This window comes from Grus americana, chromosome 12, assembly GCF_028858705.1.
Source record: "Grus americana isolate bGruAme1 chromosome 12, bGruAme1.mat, whole genome shotgun sequence".
NCBI classification, from domain to species: domain Eukaryota; kingdom Metazoa; phylum Chordata; class Aves; order Gruiformes; family Gruidae; genus Grus; species Grus americana.
The window spans coordinates 22,116,153-22,138,941 of NC_072863.1; the positions used below are offsets into that span (position 1 = coordinate 22,116,153).

The 22,789-nt window shown below is 45.6% G+C and overlaps 1 protein-coding gene across 8 annotated transcripts in view; it reads right to left on the minus strand.

Moving 5' to 3' along the window:
• The window catches only part of ARHGEF9 (Cdc42 guanine nucleotide exchange factor 9), a 212,597-nt gene that overhangs the window by 87,769 nt on the left and 102,039 nt on the right, over nucleotides 1-22,789 (minus strand). The window contains exon 1 of one of the 8 annotated variants that reach the window (XM_054839169.1): nucleotides 21,252-21,757. The exons of the other annotated variants lie outside the window; for them this stretch is intronic. Within the exon in view, the coding sequence (XP_054695144.1) occupies nucleotides 21,252-21,281 (30 nt within the window). The 5' untranslated portion in view covers nucleotides 21,282-21,757. Of the gene's footprint in view, nucleotides 1-21,251; nucleotides 21,758-22,789 lie in introns of those variants that run through there. 8 annotated transcript variants of the gene reach the window in all.

A 22,789-nucleotide genomic window follows, 5' to 3' on the forward strand; every position in this document is an offset into this window, starting at 1 on the left:
AGGTTGGTCTCCAAAGCCCAGTGAGTGGACAACCTTCTTGTCAGAAGAAACAGTGCCAGTGCATGTTGGTCTACCTTAGGTCAGAAGAACACGAAGCTTTCATGTTGTATAGTCAAAGCGGAGAGAGCTTTCTTCCAACTGAGGGCACTAAGCTGATTTTATATTAAGGAAGGCTTAAGGTCCATACATCCCCATCAAGCTCAAATTACTGTTTCCTGAATTAATAGTTCTCAGCCCAGTTTCAAGTAGACAGGAATCCAGAAACCACCAGCAGAGTTGGGAAATCAATGTCAATATGCTAGATTTCCCAATTTCCAATAGATTTTATTTTTGGTTTGTACGGGTGTGAATGAGATCAGGATTGGGTCTTCTTATCCCAGGGTAGGATTGGGTTGCCTACTCCTGCAAGATGTCTGGGTAAAGGGAAGAATATTAGGGGGAGACCAAGAATTAAGGGAAACGAAAAAGGTAGACAGGTCATCCACATTTGAGAAATAGTACGATTATACTTGGATAATTCCCAGATATTTCTGTGAGTATCCAAGCCAAATTTGATTCTCCCCTTACTGATAATAAAGGAATAAAAGCCATATTCAGTATTCCACACTGAAAAAAATAATAAATAATAAACATGCTCACACCCCAAGGTCCACATATATGCACTACAAATCCTATACAGTCCCATGCAAACATACAGGTACACCCACACACAGACACACACTTATGCAATTGGCGGTATCCAGATGTTTCAGACTATATCATTTCCTTATACAAAGTGGTGCTTATGGACTTTCTAATACCACCAAAACTAACCAGCCCTAGGAGAGAAAGAACATGCCTGGGGAGAGAGCACCAAAACACAGATGAAGGTACCATAGTGCAGCAAAACCAGCCGTGTCCCAAGTAACTTCCCGTCAGCCCTCCTCAGCGCTGCCTTAACGATTACTTCTGCTTCTGTGTCTTTTTTAGATTTACTGAGCATGTCTATCAACCTCCAGGTGCCTGCGCTGCAAACCTCCTGGATAAGAGATGAAAAACCCTCCTGATCCTTCCTCCAGAATTTAATCCCTCTTTATTTTGGCCAGATTGGATGCTCTGCCAGTTTATTCTCCCCCTAAAGCCCCCAGTCTCAGGCAGAGCGCAGACGTGATACCACCCAAGCTCGAAGCTGCAGATGAGCTGTGTGCTGACAGCTCTGCAGCTCAGCCACTCTCCTTATCTCCCCTCTCCGCTTAGCGCTCTTCCTACGAGTCTCTTCTCTGGCAGCTTTAATTTAAGCACTGCCTTGCACCAGAAGATGTGGTACTCTTATTGACAGAGCTTTATTGGGAAACGCAGATTTATACTTATGCATGCAAATGATTCAAGCATGCAGAAACTTGCTTCGGACATAGCTGGGAGTTTGCTCTGAAAATGTCATTGTAGAGGATTCAAACCGGCTAACTCCACCAGCTCCTCATTCCCTAACACTACCAAGGTCTGTGCAATGCTGCTTTCACCTTGACGAAAACAATCACAAAACAGTACATCCATCCCAAAGATCCTACAGTCTCAAGGTGAACACCCCAGCACTAAGCCATGAGGCAGCAGCACCGCGGCTGTGTCTGGCCTCTCTGGGGCAGCTCAGAGCAGGGCTGCAAAGCATCACTCGGCATTGCTGGTCTACGGTTTCCCTCCCCCCAAAACCCCTAAATTTCTCTGTGGTGCCTAAAAGGTGATGCAGGGGTCCGTACACAGCTCACTAGGTCTCAGACACATGAACTGCTGCTGACCTTGCATTTTAAGCTTGTAAGCACATTACAGCATCTCATCCCAAATTCCTCGCTTCAACCAGGACAGAAACTCCTTTTCTCTAACAGCATGGATTTTTAATAGAAATTAAACTCAATACAACATAACCTCCCCCCCAACTTGCTCTTCTCATACTGCAAATTCAGTACAGCAGGGCTTAGGAGCACATTCCTAAGAATGCTAAAGGAAAATGAAGAAGAAAAACTAAAGAAACTAAATAAAAAATTAAAATGAAAACTGGATTCCCCCAGCCGGACAAGAAGGAAAGCACCTGCTGTCCATGGGGAAAACTGCTGTGCACGTGCAATTCCTTCTACTGCAGCGCCCGAGGCAGTAACAGTTTTTAAATTACTGTTATCTCAACCATCCTCTTTTTATTTGTGCCTTGTAGAAGGGAGATTTCTTTCTGTTATTTTTAAACTCTGCTGCTCGATACCTTAAAGATTACAACCCTCGCAAACAAGCTGGCAGACCTGTCAGCTCCCCAGCAGCTGGATGCTGCTCCCTGGGAAGGCACAGGAGCTGAGCCTGACGCCAGCTCCCAGAGCTGCCGGGCTCCTGGTCCTCCTGCGGCAGAGCTCACCGGCTCTGGCTGAAAAGGGGCCTTATCTGCTGCACCCCCACTTCCCAGCCTCGGTGCTGGAAATAATACCAGACTGAGAGGGACCCAAGGGATATTTTGCAGAGAAAACCATGGGCAGCTGATACATCAGGGTAATTCTTGAACTGAAACCTGGAGGGACTTTCCTTCTTCTTTGCTTTTTGGAGGGGTTTTTTGGTGTCCTGCATGAAATTATCTTTCTTTCAGTGGTGTTTCTGGAAAATTAGCAACAGAGCTTTGCTCTGAGCTTTTAAGCTTCTGTTGATTTCATTAATTTCCAAACATTGCTATGTGTGCATACATGGACACAAGTGCACGTGCCACGTTACTGAAAGACTGCAAGCAGGATGAAGGTACCACAACAGTAATTAGTCATCATCCATTCACTATTTAAGAGTTTTACATAGAATATAATGAAGGCCCCAAAGAAATGGTGCACACACCTCCAAAACCTCTCTGCCATCAAGACCAGACACCTCAGTTGCTTTCTTTCACGCTGTTAATGACACAGAAAGGCAATCATCTTTTTGCTGCAGCAACTGCAGATATTAGCCACAAGCCTGGCGAGTGGGGACTAGTGCAGCCTCGCAGGAGGATTAGCATATTAATGAACCCAGAGCAAACCAAGCTCAAACTCAGCTGGGGGAGGAGGAAGGACAAGGAGACAGTTGGGGTGGACAGTTGGCTCGGTTGCCTGCCAAAAATGTTAGTATTGCAGTGGCTCTGGCGAGTGACATGCCAGCCTGCGAGCACACATCCACCGTGAGAGAGGAACAGAAAGCATCTTGATGAGGGCTAACTGCAGTTTCAGATTGATCTTTCCCATTCTCCATCACCCACAAGAACTCACAGAGCGGTTTGCTACGCTCTGACGGGAAGAGCAGCTCTCCTGGCTGCTCAGTTCCCTTTACCCCCCCAACAGCCCAGCCAGCAGATTTTGCTTGGTCGTTCAGGTTTTTTAAAAATTTAATTTAATCCCTGCTTTCAAACAAAGATAATCGTGCAGGATCACAGCGCCCTGGGACAATCTGGGATTGTGCCACTGACTTCAGAGCACGCGGATAAATCCCAGGACCAGTGCAGTTGAGTTAACCTATCGGTAAGGAAAGACACTGGAGTGTGCAACAGTGCCAGCATCCCCTCCCCTCGCCTGGCAGATCCTTTTTGCTCAGGAAAGCATTCCTGCCCTAAACGAGCTTGAGTCCAAGCCACTTCTTTTGATGCTATCTTCCAAACACCTTGACACAAAGGATCATGGATGTCAGGAGAGGATGTTATCTTAACTTACGGGTAATGTGAGCGGTGCCACTGCATTTCCTACCTCTGCGGGCAGCCTCACGGGGTTACTGAGAATACCACCACCCGTCCAAGCAGCTGCGGCTTCAAGATAACCACATGCCAAACCTGAGGTGGAAATCACTCTCCCTTCCTACGTATATCAAGATACCTCTTGAATTTCTTTGGTTTAAACATGCACCAATCCCGAGTAATCATTACTAAAGGTTGAAGGCTGCCCACTCTCTGGCTTTGCAAGGGACCAGCCTCAAGGATGGAGGCTTTGGAAGAAGAAAGTATTATAGCAATTAATTCTCAGTTCAGACTCAACATATCAGTAAAGCAATATTAAAAAGAGGGAGGTGCTGTGTGACCCCTAAAGAAACTCTCTGTTCTGCACTCAACAGCAAAGAATTATTCATCAATTAGAGAAAGGTTAAAAGACTGAAAACTCCTGTAGCACACTATTCTCCAGCCTCTCCAAAAGCTCACTTGAGCTTCTTGCAGGAGAAAGGCAGCCACATTCTATTTCACCTTAGAAAATACTATGTATTAAAGAAATACAATAATATTTATTCTGGCTGCTCTTCAAAAGTGTCACTGACATACATATGTACAAGGACTGGTGCTTATCCTGCAAACACACGGAGCTTTAGCAGCAAAATTCACAAAACAGGGAAGAGTACAGGGAACGGAGCATTCCATTTGCAGATGCCAAAGTACCAGCATCCTCTGCCTGGTGCAGCAAACTGGGCAAATGTAATTTAGAAACAAAGAGAAAACAAGATGAAAGACAAACCTGACATCCCGGAGGAGGAAAAATCACAATGCGCACCATTTCTTATCTTAAATAAATTGGTTCTTCTGATTTTCAGGCATACAGCATTCAAAAGTCCAGCTACAGAAAAACATCTCTGTTGCTGGATTTCAGGCTTGCAGCTGACACGCTCTGGACTTGGGGCTTCACTTTAGGTCTGGTGCAAACACACTGCTGCCCCCAAGATGGCAGGTAACATCAGCTGGCAAATGACTGGTACATCTCCTCTTCATCCCCAGGGTTTTGTATTCCCTGGAACTCCCAAATAACAATATATTTTGTTATAATGGCCAAAAATAACATTGAAAACTGACAATTTCCGACCTTCTTCAAAATATTGTAGTTATGACATTTCACTTTTTTATTCCAGCCATGGACAAATGGTTCTGATAAAATACCTGTCACAAACTAGTCCCTTATGCCCAGACCACAACAATCTTTTTTTTAGCAACTAAAAGGTTCAGTTAAACCATTATGAACTTCACTCCAGCCAGAAAAGAAATGGAAGAGCTGGAGCACCAAGGCGGCAGCTATTCTTGTTAAATTGGTCTCAATTTTTCAAGTATCCTGTTGAACATTATAGAGGTCATACCCCTACGCTGCTATGAAAACGTAAGAAGTCTCTAAAACCCGTAGAGTTTAATAAGGAATGCTATATTCCCAAATCGCCTCAAATGTTTTACAGAGTATTATGACTTTCAGTTTTATAGGTCCAAAACACTAACCAAATAAAAAGTCTATTTCTTCCAGATTTTCAAGCTTCAATTTTTAAAAGGCCAGAAGCAAAACCACAGTTCTGTGAACCAGGGAAGCCTCAGCCATTACCTTTTATCAAAGAGCCAGCCACCTTTCCCAGCTGTCAGGTTTTGTGCTTCCTATGCGCGAGAGTTCACCGTTTCCCATATTAACTTGGTGCCATTTATTGTTTTCTGCTTTCCTAGTGTTCTAAGCTCTCTGCATTTTTGAGATAAAACTTTTCCTGAAAAGCTAAAATAATCCATCACAGGACCCTTCAGACTTAACACCATCAGATGACAAACCTTAGCATCACGCGTGAGCATGCTGCCCACTTTCCCTTGTCTTCACATTTTCCATAAATCTCCTATGTGCGTGTAGGTTCGTATTTCCCATAAAGCATGCTCTGAATTGATCCAAGCAGTTCATCCTTTCCTTTTTCTCCTTCTTCCTGCCCTTACGGACACGCCGTTCTTTCGCTGACAGACTGAAGCCCTGCAATAACGCACACGACATACCGTAGCTGCAGCAGCCCAAGTTTGCACCACACCAATTCACCCATAGATAAAACAATCTCTCGGGCTCAAGGCAGTTCAGCCTTGGCCTTGACAACTGTATCTTCAAAGAGGGACATGAATTATAGTAATGGTGGTGTGGGTATCCATCCCCTTGGACTGAAGCTGCAACATTACTCGGGGTCAAACAGGAATGCTTTCCAGACACTACCAGCCAGGGCTGGATTTACACTTTTCATCTACTGTATGTTAGGGTTGTAAAATTTCATCTTTCTTTCTGTGCTGCCCTTCCCTTCCAGATTAATTTTATTAACAGCTCTTTTTACGGGCACTATAAAACACCCTTCCGCATTTGGGCTCCTTTTAAGAGGACAAATTTCTACGTAGATCTTCTGTTATCTGAGGGCAACTCTTCAAGCACACTCCTGTTTCCCCTGGTTTTTCTCACTGGGCGCACGTGCTCTCCTTGTCCCCTTCAAAGGAGGTCCAAGCAATGACACAACTAGTCGAGTACCAAAATACCGCAGCTGGTTTTTCTGAGGTGCATATATTGCACATTATTACTCCCAAAACGTAAGCAAGGACACTGAGGACCCGTGGCCTTCAGATCCCTTGGGTTAGCTCAAATCAGCTGCTGGAAAACCTAAGTGAATGCTGCTTTTTTGTGATTTATACTTTACTTTCCCCACTCGTGTATCACAAATAAAAACCAATGTCTTATTTTCCACTGAGTGACAGCACTGCAGTTCAGCAAATTAATAAAATCACTCACCGGCTCTGTATGTTGATTACTCCCTCTCTTTTATTATGAAAGAAAATGTCAAATCCTCAGACCTTTAATTTGAATCTTTCAGAAGCATTTGAGCAGTTTAGGAGCAGTTTCTCACCTCTGCAACAACCGACTCACATGGGCTGCTCCCCAGATCTAATTTCCAATTTCATCATAGCTGCAAATCAAATCCTACCAGGCTGACTCCCACCACAGCCTGGTTTCAAGCAGCGAGGCCGAATCTCCACTGTCTGGGACTGAAATTGCTGGAGAACAAGCTATCAGATACAGAGACTTTGGGCTTGATTTTCATCTTGATGCTGAACCACAAACACCAGCATTAGCTAAGCCTGTGCACCGAGCCCTCAGCTCGCACAGTGCTATCTAGCAGCCATCCAGCTAAGGTGTTTAGGATGTATCAATCACTGCAGTGCCTAGGTGTCAAATACTGCGGTTAAGATTAACATGTCAACGCAGGTCAGCCCTGAGCCCCTGCACCGCTACCCGTGCTCTCCTCTGCAGCTACTTCTCCACTAGTACTAAAGGCACCATGCATTTTTTGCTGTCTTTGATCTAGTCTGGTCCATTGTGTTCCTGTCCCCAGCGTTTCCTAGCAGGCTGTACGCAGCCACGTGTCTCCAACTGAACATATTAATGAACTTTTGATGGAGTGCTTGAATCCTGCCAAGTCAAAGAGGATGCTTTACAGAAAGCGAGACCATGCTGGTGGCTAGGGGCTGTGCAACACAGTCCTGCTGCACAGCCCACCGCTCAGCTGCCGTGCCAAGAACTCAGAGCCAGCAGCACAGTCCTGACAGCACTGCTGCCTCCATCCGCCCTGTGCCACAGCTCCTCCCAGAGAAGCCCATCCTCTAGTGACAATTTTATATGAATAAAATGCTTCTCTTCTTGCTTTCCAAGCACTCTGTTTCACTAAGGCGTTGCACTTTTTCTCCAAACCGCATACATGCACGCTGCTAAATGTTTTGCATCTCGCTCCCTCCTCCTCTCCCTCTGAATTTTTCCTACCTTGTTTTAGCCAATCATACAGGGGAAAATTCTAGCCTGAGCTTCATTAGTATAAGATACAAAAATAGAAGTACATTATCTTTTGTAGTTCTCTCAGTTGATTCATCAGCAGCATGAAGGTAACATATTAAATGTTTGTCTAGTGAAAAAAAAGCCCACAAGAGAGGCTGCTTTTGTGCTTTTCTTGAACCCTAGCACAGAGATTTAGGGTCTCTTGTGATACACAGACTTTGCCCTCCCCACTCTCCATTGCTATAAAAATGCCTGATGATGATACCTCCCTCCTTGCCTCCTCCTCAGTTCAAAAATAAACACATGATGGAGCTTTCAATTCAGGAGAAGCTGGCAAAATGTCTCTGCTGCAAAACACAAACCTCCAGCAAATTCCCTTCAAAACTTTTACCCAAGTGTCCCTAAATCCTGCCTGGCAATTCTCTCAGCACCTCCAAAAGCTCTGCCAGAGACAAGAGAGCCAGAGGAGCAGGCATTGTGTCTGCATGGACCAAGGTCAACACAGGAGATGTTCAAAAAACATTAGTGAGTTGACTTGATCCTTCATCAAAATACTTTTTGCTTTTCCTTCCTAACACTTCACTGCCCACGACATGGCAGGCTGAGCCGATGTGACAAACTGTCGAAACACATTTTTTTTTAACAGAAAAAATTAAACCTATACTTTAAAGGTAAAACTGGCCCCTTCAAGTCCTTCTATCATGTGTGACATTGCTGCTGGAAAAACCAAAGGCTCTGAGAGCAACTTGCTGGGAAAAGGCTCCAACAAATGGGTTAGAGCTTGAGTCTGGAGCGAGAGGACTAGCAGCAGTGATCTCCTGGGTTTCACCTTATCTTTTAAGCTCACATTCGTGACAAAAAGTAACCACAGAGGGGCAAAAGCACCTGAGCATTTATCAATCCCTAGACACGAACTTATGATACAATGCTGTTCATTGATTCCATAAAGTAACAAGCAAATGTTACCTAAATCATTCTGCTGGCACTAAAAATGGTATCTGCTACCAAAGGAAAAGGACCACAAACACCATCATTTCTAACTCCCTAAATTCATACATTGTGGTTTATTACTGCTATTGTATTAGTAATGACCTATTTACCACAAGGCGATTGAGGGTGTCAAATCCAAAATGCCCTTGTGTTCCCTGCTGGAGTCTGAGATTGCTATTGATGAGCTTTCTGATTTGATGTAAAGGAAATGAGTTGAGTATAAGGCTACTGGCACTCTTTTTGGATAAATGCCAGGGAATTTTTAGAGAGTCTTCAAAGCAACAATAAAATACCATGGATCTGAGTCAGAGTGGGCAGGCATCTCTGTGTAAATCCATGAGCAGCAGAGGTCTGTCTCTGTACATGCAATAACCATACACATAAGAAACTACGTATGAATCCCATGTGTCCATATCTGTATGCGGTAATGTGTATATAGTTGGTTCTCTGAAGTTGCACACAACTCAAGATTTCTTGCACGCACAGGAGGTCGCCTTTACCTTGCTCTGTAGATGCGTGATTACATGTCTACGCGCCCACCACACTTGGGCAGGTGTGCGCAGGCAATTTCTGAGGTGTGCGGCTGCAAATCAGTGTCTTGTGGCACACTCTGCGTGTTTGTGAGCATGCAACAACCAACAAGCATTTTATATTCTTTGCTTTTAATTACATCAGGCAGTAAAAAAAAAAAAGCCTTTTCTTGGGGTTGGATGGGTAGTGAGTATGTGTAGAGAGCACCTTGCAAACACCCTGGGAACAGGCAAATGCCTGGCCACATCTGTTAATACAAACTCCAAAGAGACTAAACCTTTATATTTTTCTCCAGAAACTGGATGCATATTTACTATCATTTCAAAATGATTCTCCTGAAAGTGGATAGGTTTAAATTATTGATATCTTATTTCAATACACGATAGTCTAAGATGAAAAATTAAAATCTGATAGCTATACGAATCTTGTGACTTCCTAACAAATTAGGAAAGCTCAGAAGCCTTAGTTGACTGAGAATCAGGTTCATGGTTTTGAAGGTCTTGGGCTCATTTCCAGACTCCCAGAATCCCACCCCAGTGTTCTCCCCTATTAGGTCCATCAGGATTAGCAAGAACCCTGGAGTTTCAGCTCAGTTTTAAAATGGCTGGTGCTACTGCAGGTAAAGAAAATGGGAGGAAAAAAGTCTGTTCTGTATTTATACTCAGTGTAAAGGAAGGAGAGTTTATGAATAAGTGGCACAGGATAGGACAGAATTATTTAAGAATTAGGGCTTTTTTTGTGTGTGTTAGAAGAAGAACCTGATGCTCTTGGTAATGAATATAGAAGCCTTTTTAAAAATAAGATACTGAAGCTGCTGGACACAGATAAGACTCCATAGCCTTGTCTCTCTAGTACCCCGGCTGACCAAATACTGCCTGTGCTTTCTAAGGTCATCCATAAATCCAAGGGACTTCTGACTACACTGTAGAGATCAGGAAGGTTTGGAATAGGCTATTGAACTGCCAAGATAAATCCTTTTCTTACAGCCAAATCCACCTCTCTCAATCATTCAAAAGCAGTAATCAAAACACTGATTCCAGCGTATGAAATCTCACTTATTTGTTTCTTCTTCTTTAGGACCGGTGCCAAAACCACGACTTATTTGCAGCATAAGCTCCTAGGACCCATAACCACAGTCTACACCAGCATCACCACCAAACCAAACCGTGACCTTTACTTAACCGGTCGTTTCAGGTTCACGAAGCATTGGTAGACACAGGACCCTGCAGCCAGAGCGATAGATGGAACTGACTGGCTTGTAAGTCTCCAACGCCAAGCTTCCTAACACAGTCAAACTGGCAAATCCTACCATCTATTTAAGGCTTGAATCCACTCCAGATAATAATAATAAAATATTCCCTTCCTCCTTGCTCCAGTGTTACCAACAGCCCATTTCCAGAGCCCTTCTACTTGTGAACCCATCTGTCCTTGGGAGGTCTGTTGCTCCTCTCTGCAGTTATCATTAGAATAAACTCTATTTTGTGCAAATCCTGCTGGTGCTGCCCAGAGGTGCCTGCATGTGAGGAAACGCAGTTCTCCTCACAATTCAGGGGGCTCTGTGCTCAAAAAACCATATTTGAATCATCTGCTCTGCTCAAAGCCAAAGGAAGACTGTCCCCTTGAGTAGCTGTTCTGGTATTTTCTCCAGTCTGCCCCACGTGAAGGTTCTTCAGTTATTTTCCAGAAATACAAATCCATGGCCTACTGGATTACATTTTCTGCATGTTCTACTTTGTCCCGAACTCCAGCTCCAGTTTTCCCTTTAAAACACCACTCCACTATACTTAGTTTTACCTCCTGCATCGTATCCTTCTCTCTTTCATCTGCACTCTCTCCATTTGGAAAAGCCTGCATCTTCCCTTTCCTCACCTCCTTTCCAGACTATGACAGCTTCTCTGCAATGCAACCTCTTCAGATTCATCCCAACCTGGTACACCTACTGCAAACTCTCTTTCCATCTCTCTCTGATGCTCTAAGCAAGTAATTTAAACAGGAAGGTATTTAGTACCCTGTCAACAGAAACAAGGACTAGAGACTGCATCTATCACTAATGCGAAAAGACTCACCAGCCAAATCGTGCTGTGCTGTCCCACGAGGGAAATTTCCTCTTTGTCCAAGCAGGGAGGTCAGCACAGCTCCCACTAAGGAAATAGTGTGTAGCACCACCATTCCCCAGATGGGATGGAGCAGTGACAGATACGTTTCCGCTGAACATGTAAGGACAGTCTGAGAGAGACAAGGTGAGGGGGGACATCTGGAAGCGAGGAGGGAGGTCAGAGGAGATATTACATACCTGGAGTCAATTGCTTATGTTTTGGGCCATTCTGCTGGGAAATCTTTCTAAATGTCTGGCTGTCAGGAAAGTCTCCTGTTTCCTTAGATTCCTGTCTGAAACCCTCACCTGTCTGTAAACCTGACTTCCAAACAGACGTCTGATCTCTGAGGAGCCTGGTTTGCCTCCTGAGTTGCTTGCTTCTTGCCCCACTGCTTGAGTCCAGCTCTCAGGACTGCACGCCAGGCACTACAAGAGGCAGGAGGAGCCCAAGTCTAAAGGGACATTCTGGAAGCAAGTGGTTAGCTCCTCAAGTCCCCGATGCACAAAGCAGAGGCACTTAGTCAGCAATCTGCACAACCCAAAGCCAAATTGTGAGCTTGGGTAAGCAAGATCTCACAGAAGCCCATGAGAGGCAGAGCGAAGCAGAGCCTACCTCCCAGGAGGAGAGGGATGCTTGTCCCATGCCACAGGGTGGCTTGGCAGCAGCACTGAGCTCTGCCCAGACACGTTGCTGCTTTAGTCTCTGCATGGCGCTTGCCAAGAACTGGATTCAATGCAAATCACCGTCAGCAGCCCTGAACGCTCAAGATGGACAAGAAACAAGGTAAAACCTCCTTCACAAATGCCACCAATTACAAGAGAAATGTCAGGTGCATCACGCTGGCCTTTCAGAAGACTTCTGGGAATGACATCAATGACACGTGTTAGATTCAGGACTTAATTCTGCCAAGACAAACGTACCATACCCTGCCAGATACCAGAAGCCTTTAACATTGATGGGCTTCAACCAGTCTCTTAAGCAGACTGAGGATATACATGGTGAAAGATAAATACCCAATGATTAGGCAGCTATAATGCCTATGTTGCACAATCTGATGTAATGTATTTAAAAGAGGTTATCGGAGTAAATAGCACAGTATGGCCCCAGCTCTGCCACTCCTACAGAAGCATTGTCTAGGGAAAACAGGAACTCCCTACATGTGGGCAACAGTCCATCCCAACCACCTCAGTCTTGCCTGGAAGACGTAGCATGATCCTCTCCAAAGCAGGGTTATCCTATAGAAACCCTGGGGCTTCCAACTCCCCATGCTAACCGGTACAACCACCTCTTGGTGTTTCTCAAGAGACAAGAGGGAAAGTTCAGAGCAGAAAGCCCCGGGACACTCCACTTACTGCCCCACCTGCAATGCAAGTGGGGGGGTGTCTTTCCATGGCCACTGCAAGGAAGAAGGGATTCCAATCCCTGTAGAAGGAAGCTGAAAATAACAATCCAGAAAGCTGCAAACATCTGGAAGACCAATGCTTCGCTCTACAATGCAGAATTGATTTCTTGCCTCAAATAGATTTCTAGATGGATTGCAATTAAAATGAGTTATACAATGCTGTAAAAATGTTACTCATTTCTGTTTCAGATTTTATTTTTGCATCTTTGCTTTCTAGATCCTTTTGCATTTCAACAATCACTCCTTGGATTTTAACTATCTTTTTTCTTTCCGCTCTTCTTCTGGCCAAATTGCTCTGCATCCATTTTTATGTTTTATTACTAGAAGGATTATACTGTTGGTGGCTTACACAGCCTTGTAACATTTCCCTATGAATAGCTGGTCAGTGGTGAAAATACCCGCTGTGAGCATTGACTACAGCTGCTGAGAAAACTCACGGAAACCTCTGAGCATTTATCAGAGGCAACTGTTTTGTGAGCCGCTCTGAACCCTCAGGATACCCTCGTAGCATGCCTCCAGGACATAAATTTCCATCTATTGTCCTAATTCCTGCTCACAAGCCACAAGGAGGGAGGAACATGGGGAGGAAGGATGGACTACGGGAAAACAGCTCTGCTTTTCTGAAAAGCTTGCAAAGCAAGTCCAGCTACCACTGACAAGGGCAGTGCCACCATTAGCCCCACTCCAGCCATTTGCTGGCCATTGCTGCACAGGGATGGACATGAAAACGAGATGATAAAACATGGGATTTCCAGCCAAGCCAGCAATAGGAATGTCAGACACCAAGCCCAGCCCTCAAGAGCATCAGGGTTAAGTTTTTCAGATGCATTGGGCTCTTACCAGCATAGCAGTCTCTTTGTACTGACCCTATACAACCCTACTCCTGAGCTCCTGTAGATGATAGAGAAAACTGCTAGTAGGCCCAAGCCTTTGATCGTCATTTGACTTTTGAGGGTTTTCAGGCACCCATTTCCATTTTAAAATAGAAAAGTACTTGAGTATTTATAAAGCACAAAGGCTTTTAAGTAACCCAACTTCAGAAAACATTTTTAAGATGCTGGAATGAAGAATGTCAAATATTAGTATTGCTTGAATTTTAACCTGAGTTGGAAAAAAACCTGCAAAGGTAAAACTGCAGTAGAAACAGGGAAAAAGGGAAATAAAAGAAAGCTAAAACCACTGCTAGTGACAGCGAGATGTTTTCAGCTGTGGGAGAACTGTTCAAAGGAATGAGTGGAAGTCTTTCATGACCATCTGAGACTAACCACTACGGACATTTCCTGCCAGGTTTGACAAAACAGGAGGGAACGTGCCCCAGGGAACAACCTTCCTTTTGGGGAGAGGATGGCCAAACACAGAACCTCTAAAAGGAAAGATTTGGGAAGTAAAACGCAAGCTCGTGTCAGTCAGAGAGACAGCCCTTCCAGGGGGATCCCACCATCCAGAGCAGGGCTGGGCTGCCTTGGGAGGCTTTTGTGCCATTCCTTCATGCACGGTGAGCCTCTCCTGCATCATACCCCTGGCTATGAGGCGAGGATTATTGGTTACCCTGAATGGTTCTGCCCTGGAGCTTACACCACAAAAGAGTGAAAAGCTACTACTCCGATGCTACTATTTTTACTTAGGTATTTCTACTTAATGCAGATTAATTTCTTAACTGCACAGAAATACCACAAAAGGCTTAGAGAAACAAAAAAGTCTAATTTGGATCAATTAGTAACAGAGAGCAACTGTATTATTAATGAGTTATGATTGAAGGCTCTAAAGAGGTATAGAGACCTTATCTAGCTGAATGCTGTTTAAAACAGTGAGAATAATAAGGATGCAATCTGATGTTGCATATGCAAAATATCTGAGACCGAATTAATCTTTGGTGGAACCCTGCTGACACCATTTGGCATCTCATCTCTGTTGGGATCTCAGGTGGAATTCAAGATGCTGCTTTTAACTAAAGGAGGGAGCAGCTCTGGTCTGCCGGAAGCCCCCTGCAAAGCCTGCCTCCCCCTCTCCCCTTTGCCTGCAAAGGGCAGAGTGAAATTTTTCAGCAGTCCTTGGTCTGCTATAATCTACCTTGAATACAGTACTTTTCATCCTCAGCTGTCAAACCATTTAACGGGAAAGGGCAATTTCCTTCTGCACATTTACAGAAAGAGAAACAAAGATGTAGAAAGATGAAGTGGTCTCTGCAGCATCACCCATGGGGCTGCAGAGGTTGGAAACGGGTGGGGGCAGTTCCCCTGAACCCCAGCCCCAGGAGCATCCCATCATTCCCCAACTGCTCCAAACACTGGGCAGACACACATAGCTCCAACCAGGCTTTGGAGAGCCCTGATCGATGGTAGACTGCAGAGCACATCCCCTCTGCTGAGCTCATGAGAATTTCCTGGTTATAGCAGAGATTTTTGTGGTTTTAAAAATACAGAAGATTTAAATTCTCTTGTCTCCAAGCATCAGAAACCTGCAAGCTAATGGGGGTGAAGACAGAGTGCTCTGGATAAACAGGTTATTCCGTCACCATCAATTATTGTGTGTCTCTCAATTTTCTCTACAGCTTGTGTCTCAGACACTGTCCCAGACAGGGCACGGAGCTACTTGCACTCCTGGTTTCAGCCAGCACGGCAATTTACTGCCTCCTTGGGAAGGCTTTGATATTTTAAAACCACAACAGAGCTTTCTCTTTGCTTGAAAGGCAACCACTAGCTTAGCCACAGCGGAAGTATTTGCAGTGCCCTGGGAGATGAAAGCAGTTCAAAACCTTTCGTTTTTATTGGGAAAATTAAAAATAAACAAACGAGTCCTCTTCTGTATTTCCTTTAACTCTGCTAGTGCCCATTCCCATTCTGGGCTTTCGAAGCATCCTTCAGAAATGCAGGGATTCAACTGAACAGCCTGAAATTAAGCCTGGCATCCTTTAAGAGATGGAGAAACTGAGATACAGCACAGTCAAGAGGCTAAGAGCACCCAACCACCACACTCTGCTCGGGGCCCCACTGTTTCCCATTCCCCCCATGTGTGCCGCGACTCACAACACCCGTTGCAGCCCAGGATTCAAACCCCTGATGTTACTGCTGTCTGACTTGAGCCAGATCCATCTTATTTGGTTTTTTGTTTGTGCTCCTCAGTCTCTCCATAATTCATGATGCTCCCCCCTCCCCGCGATGCTTAGTGAACAAGAAGAAAACTGCGTATCCTCTCTCGTCCCCTTATGCTAAGGCATATGATAGCACGATTGCCGATGGGACTGGACAAGTGCTCTTATGGCTGCAGAAGCCATTAAAACAGTGTTCAATCCCCTCCGAATTTCAACCTCTGTGAGTAAAGCAGGCACAGCCACCGCGCTCTGCAAGGCGTTGGAAATGAGCTCGTAGGGAGAGCCGTGCAGGAGCAGGAGACGAAGGCTAAAAGTGGATGTTGACTTCACTCTCCCATTTGGGTGTAGGCGGTGGAGGTGGGTGGCCGTGAGCAGAGGGGAGGCGGAGGGGGCAACGTTTATTTCCAGCTGCACTCATGTGCGATTTCTCTCAGTGCTGAGATTTTATAGAAAACAGCAGGAGGTGGGGAGTGGGGGGAACCAAAAAGGAAAATCGCAGAGTCTTTGCAGGAAAACATGTTAAGGAAGAGGAGAAAAGTTACCATCATCACAGCCCTGAGACTCTGCTATTGTTACCGTGGGGTTTAAAAATACAACAAAACCCAAGGCTACTGGGACTACATTTCTGCATCGGTCACCACTGTGTACGATGGAAATAAGGCCACTTGACCCAGCGGCACACACCAATGTGTGGTAACAAAATGATGTTAAAAAATGCTGCTTGCAGAAAGCCTGCCTTCTAATAAATTGCAAGGTTTTCTTCAGTCCCAGAGATTATGTAATATGTTCTTGCCTGCTGCTGACTCATATTTTCCAAAATATATCTGGGAAGGAAAACATATGCACATGTGTTTTAATCTCTCTGTTTCCCTGTATATGTAAAAAGAAATATATACAAAGATGCACAAATGCCTGCACACACATGCACACACATGCACGTTGCTGTGTGCGAGGACAAGAGGGAGGGACAGCCTGGCATCTGTTCTAAAAACACACGCTGGAGAGAGATGAAACCATTACCATTTTCTGGGGCAAAACACAGCGACTGTTTAACACAGGGAGGGTAGGAGGAGAAAAGAAACCGGGAAGCTATGGGGGGAGATGGCAAAATAAGCAGCACCGGTAACACGCTGCCTACAACCTCCAGCCAAACCTGGGCTCTGGGGACCAGACACAATCTCATACTGAGCTTAAAATTGAGCTGGAAAAAAGGCTTTTGTGACAGTGGGGGGCCACTGTGACAATCTGCAAATGGCAGTGGGCTGAGAGTGCCATCCCGTCTTGGGGGTGGGGAGGGGGGGGACGAGCACCTAGCTGGTCAGCACCCACTCCTGCAGCGGGGGGAGCAAGCCAGTGCTTTCTAAATTCCATAAAGCTAGGGTCTCGATCCTGTTAACGCCTCCGAATGCACTTCCCAGGCTCCAGGTATGCACCGAAGAAGCCAGGCTCCTCCTAGTTGAAGACTTATAATTGCAAGGCAGCTGGTTAGCCTTAAGCATATTTGTTCCCAGCCTGCAGATTTGCAAGGTTTAGTTTCTTTGCTCTGTGCGCGTGTGTACTTTTAATTCTTTAGGAAAGACTTTTAGAGGCTTCTGCAAAACCCTCAGTGTCCAGGAGATGGGATCGATCTGCTGCTGGGCATTGGATGAGAGATTCATCTACCTTGGACCAGACGAGACTGAAAACCTATCCAGATGTCAGCTCCTGATCACGAAATCAAGGCAGATACTCTCCACCGATGACAGCTGAGTTTCCTCGCTACCCCAGCACGGGTGCCCCTGCTTGCAGCACCTGGCAGGGATGGGAGCTGCCCGCAATGACACCACGGTCCGGGCGAGCCCCCTCCTTGCCGAGATGGCTACACCAGACACACACAACCGTCTTCCTTGCCCCGTCTCCTCCTCTTGCCAGTGCGTTTGGGCAAAAGCAGGAGGCGGTTCCGCAGCGCAGCACCCTGTGCCCCCCAGCCCTTCTCGGTGGTGTACAGCAGAGACAGGCGAAGCTGCCCCTGCCCCTCCTCACCTTATATGTACCTATGGAGAGGGAACAGTCCCTCTCCTTCATTCCTGTATCAGACAGCTACACACATAGCCACATTCCTATAGATGGGCACCATTAGTATTCTCTGCTTTATGCACCCAGCTTTGCATATGTACAACACTAGAGTAATAAAATTCTAACTTCATACCTAAAACTACATCAGTCATCTGCCATTTAAAGGATGCTCTTTCTTGTGTTACAGAAACTTTAGAACGTTTCATGTGGATTCCAAATCTGTTCTATAATTGTTACTTTTTAACTTAATTCTCATAGAACTTCACAAAAGACCAAACATCCAGCATGCCTAAAAGGCTTTGGAATAAACCTTAAAAACAAACATTAAAGATTGATCACAGTTTTCCAAGATTACACTAAAACTGACTGAGGCTCAACTAGATAAGGGAAGAGAGTTGCATAAAATTAATCAGCACCTTATCAAGCCAGGAAGAAAGAATTTTAGATAACAAGCCTTCCCTAAATTTGGTATCAGAACAGAAACTTCAATGCACAACCTATTAAAAAACCCTTGTCAGATATACTGAATACAATACAGGAGAGTGGAAGCATCAGAAATAGCATGGGGAATGTGGTCCATAGAAATCCTGTGAAAAAATCTGTTTTCCAATAATGCTAGCAAGAGCCTGATGCTTTATTTTTTTTTTTTCAAAATGGAACGATTTTACTTGACAAAACTTTTCTACAGATACACTCAGCAAATTAGTCCACTGCTTATCAGGGTAAAAGACCGATCCTTAGGGTGTTTCTCTAAATTTGTATTTGTGTAGCTGAGGCCATATCGCATTTTTTAAATGATAAGAAACACCTCCCCTACACAGTTAGGATCTTTGCTACTTTCAAAATCCTCATAGTTCGGCTGATTCCTCTCCCGGCATCTTTCAAACATGAGCTGCACCCGCTCACAGCCACAAGCCCGGAGCTCCCTTTACAGACCCAAGAACCGGCACCAGAAGGTTAACCCTTTAGAAACAGGCAACTCGGGGCAAGCATCTGCGTAGCGAGAGGGAACTGATGCGAACAAACCCGAGCAGCAACATCCAGGGAATTTTACTTGATGACCGGTGAGGTTGTTGGCTCTCTGGTGGCACAGGGCACCTCTGGGATGCTCAGGTACATCCCTGCCTGTGTTGCAAACCCGATGACAATTATCCTCAGCATTCCAGGCAGGACACGCTCTGCAAAGGTCACCACAGGAGGCAGGTGGGGAAGCAGATCTGGGGACAGAGGTCGTGCTTTTGAGAGGCAGTAGGATAGTCGGGCACGCTGCTTTCCCCACCGGAAACAAAGTGGGAAGGACCGCTCCATCGACAGTCCCCACTGGCCCCATGGCAAAAAGGCAGACGTTCCTGCAGCAACACAGCGCAGCAGCTCGAGAAGGAAAGGATGCTGGAATACGCAGCTGCCTGTGCTTGTGGTGGGGCAGTAAGATGATCTAATAACAATAAATGACCTAGAAATTAACTTTGGGTTTTATAAAATTAAAAAAAAAAGGAAAAACAAAGGGCCAGACTGACAGGTGAGGCTGCCTTACCCCATGCTGTGGCAATGGGGTGATGCCACCTATTGAGACCATTTTACCTCTGTGGCTGCAGGGCCGCCACGGCAGGGCTGCCTGCTCTCACCCAAGCACCCACTGGGGCTACGACTGTCTGCCTTGCAAGTCCTGGTCAGGTCCTAGGGGAAGGCAACAGGGCTAGAGAAACGATTCATCCCTCAGAGACTTAAACAAGATTGCAGAGCAAAGCAGCTTGCTGTGCAGCCCTGGCTTTACTTAGCCGGAGATGCCGCCTAAAATAGAAACACAGTCGTTGGCAGCAGTCTATACGTTATGTTATACATGTCTCAGCTGATGCAAAAGAAGGGGCAGGCACTAAACCACATGGGACCTTCCACATGGGCACAGATAGACTTTTCTGCTCCTGGAGTCTGCTACGCTAGGAGCTCCAAAATCCCCTACAAGAGATCCTCCACCAGACTGCAAGCAGCTTGCTCCACGGCTCCCCAGCACAAGCTGACACTTCCAAACGGCAAGGTTCAGATAAAAATGTACAAGCCAGAAACCAAGTGGCATGCCTGCCCACCCTGCTTTGCTGAGGATCAAGAGGAGGTAGCACAGCCAAGCGACCGACGGGCCCCCGAGCTTTGCTCCTGCTCCCAGCTCTGCTACTAACCCCCACCCCACCACGCACTGCTCTCTGACCGCCACGTACCTCAGTTTCCCTGGCTCTGTGATAGCAGCAGGGGTAGCTCCCCAAAGTAGCACACTCTATGACATTTTCTGCATGAATAAACCAGAGGCCATTGAAATCCAGATCTAATTCTTTAAATACCTTCATGCGGGAGCTCCTTCACCCCCTAAGGCCCTCTTTAACTCAGGTGGTAAAGCTTTCAGGCCTGCCCAACACATTGATCAATAGGAGAGCTCTGAGGGCTTCTTGCCCTGGGCTCAGACGTCCTAGCGAACAAGCCATCGGCATGGTGTTTACGACAACGCAGGATTAATACTCTAAAAAAACCTGGAAATAAGCAGTGGAGGCTGCACGGTCCTTTGCTGGTGAGGAGGACAGGAGAGTTAGAGACAACCTGGCCATCTGCGGGCTCTGTCAGATTACGATCCACTTCCATGCAGGAAAGAAATTCAAACATAACCAATAAAATAAAAAAAAAAAAAAAATCATGGTTCCTCCAGTAGCTCTTCCTCTAGGAGCATCTATTTTTAGTGAGAAGCATAAATCACTACAGCTTGCCGTCTACAACACTTCCAACAGGCAGAATCCAGCTACACACAGTTAGGCCAACATGGGCACACACACGTCGTCCAACCGTACTGCCGTACCCCGGCCACCTGACAAGAACAACGGTGCTCTGCAGCTACAGGACACTGCAGAAAGGGAAGAAATAGGAGTTGATTGGTCTTGGCTACACCTCGGTAATGGGTGATGTTTCTCTTCTACAACTGGGAAACAGGAGTCACAAGGCAGCAAAGGAAAGTGCCCAAGGCCATGCAGTAAATCAGTGGCAAAACAAGGACCCAGCAGAACTATCCTCTGTCACCGCTGTAACCCCTGAACAAACATCCTCTTCACAGCAGGACAATTATTACACAATTATTAATGTTAGGGAGTTTTCCTCAAGCTTCCTAACTTCTGGTCATTGGAGATTCCACATATAGAAACAAATCCCTGCATTTTATCAAAATAGCTCTCATAACATTTCACTGGGAGATACACATTGAACACGATTATCGCACCCAGTTGAGAAAGATACACATTGCAAATGCAAAATACAGAAACACACACACGCACCCCCATTGACACAGATGCATTATTAACAACACAGAGCACATACAGATACAATACAGGCATAATACATACATACATGCAGGCAAGCAAGCACTGTACACAAAGAGCACCGGATCTCCCATCACCACCAGCATTCATTAAATACAGAAATCAAGGAACAACAACAAAACGAAATGAACAATACGGAAGAGGGGTTCTATTCACAAATTAAACCAACCAAACAAAAAAAAAACTTACATGGATTTTTGGCAATTTTCCTTCAGACATTATACACAGCAGTTGGGCTGTGTACTGAATACCTGATCCAAAAAGAAATATAACCACATTATGCAAACAGATGGGGGCAGGAGTCAGGTGAACATGCAGCTCTTAACAACATTCATCTATGGGATGAGAAAGCACCTCTGCATTCCCACAGAAGGGCTCGAATCTGGGCAGATCTTCATTCACTACAAAGCATAAGCAAGTGCTGTGCTGCTGCCATCCGGGGGGAAAATCCAAATGGCAGGACAAAAAAGAGCCATCACGTCAGAGACCTCTGAGCTGTCCCGTCCCCCTTTTAAGTTGTCATGTGAGGTTTAAAACAGAGGTGGGAAATATCCAGGGTGGGGGAGGAAGCCTTTAACAAAAGGAAAGGAAGCCCTCTTACTAGCCTTAAAGAAAGAGCATTAAAATCCCAGCGAACGTGGGACTGGCAGGGATCATCCTGACACACATGCTTCTTCGGGAGCATCCAAAGAGGGAAAAATGTACCCTTTCCCCGTGGCAAGAAGGGTGCCTGAATCTTTAAGACGGCGGATTGCCGCTCAGGAGGAATGGACTTTTTATGGACTGTGTGAAACAGGGTTGCTATGATACAGTCAGAGGCATTTTCATGAATCCTGTGGCAAATAACATTGAATCCTGCTTAAGCAGACAAACAGCAAGGCAGGTCTCCCATCACCCAGCCTTAGCAAATACACAGGAGCAATCACTGAAAGAGATTTTATGCATTATAAATACGCTATTTGCATACAAATGAATATTTTTTTCTTTGGGGCCGTATTTTCCAGAGGGTCAGTGCTTTGACTTATTTAAAGGTATGATCCCTCTTCCCCATCCCTGGGCTCAAGCATCCCCACAAATGTGAAGAACTCAACGTCCACAAATAGGGGGGGGAGTTACGGGGCCAAACTACCCCCCAGGAACCCGACCGCCATCAGCCACAACTGTGACCCAAATTGCCCCACGGAGCTTAGGGAGAAGGAAAGCTCCACTACGTGTGGATATTTTACAGCGTGGAAATTACACCCCGAATTTTGCCAGCACAGTCACTTACAAGTACAGGGAGTCTACTGTGAGCAACTAGAAACGCTGTCGCCCCAAAAAGCTGCTAATGCAGACTGTCGCGGATTGAGCTGCTCCTGAAAAGTACGGCAAGATGGAGTTTAACTAGCTAATTGCTCCTGCAAATCAGGCAGTTTGAGGCTCCACTGCAGGCTTGGAAAACACAAAATTGCAGGTGCAAAATTACAAAATGGGGTTGGGGCCAGTGGCTCAAGGCCTGTTTGAAAAGGCGGCCACTGAGGACTGGGAGTGGGAAACGGGGATCAAACTAAACAAGCAGAAACCCCAGCCCTTGCTCACTTTTTAGGCTTATTTTCTCTCTTTCCCCAGCAAGTCCAACAGGAAGCCTGATACAACAGAAACAGTGCTGCTACAATAACAAAGTTTTCTGCTCCCAACTTTCACGCTCATAATGCTCTGCACACACCTGCTTTCTTTGACTCTCCCAG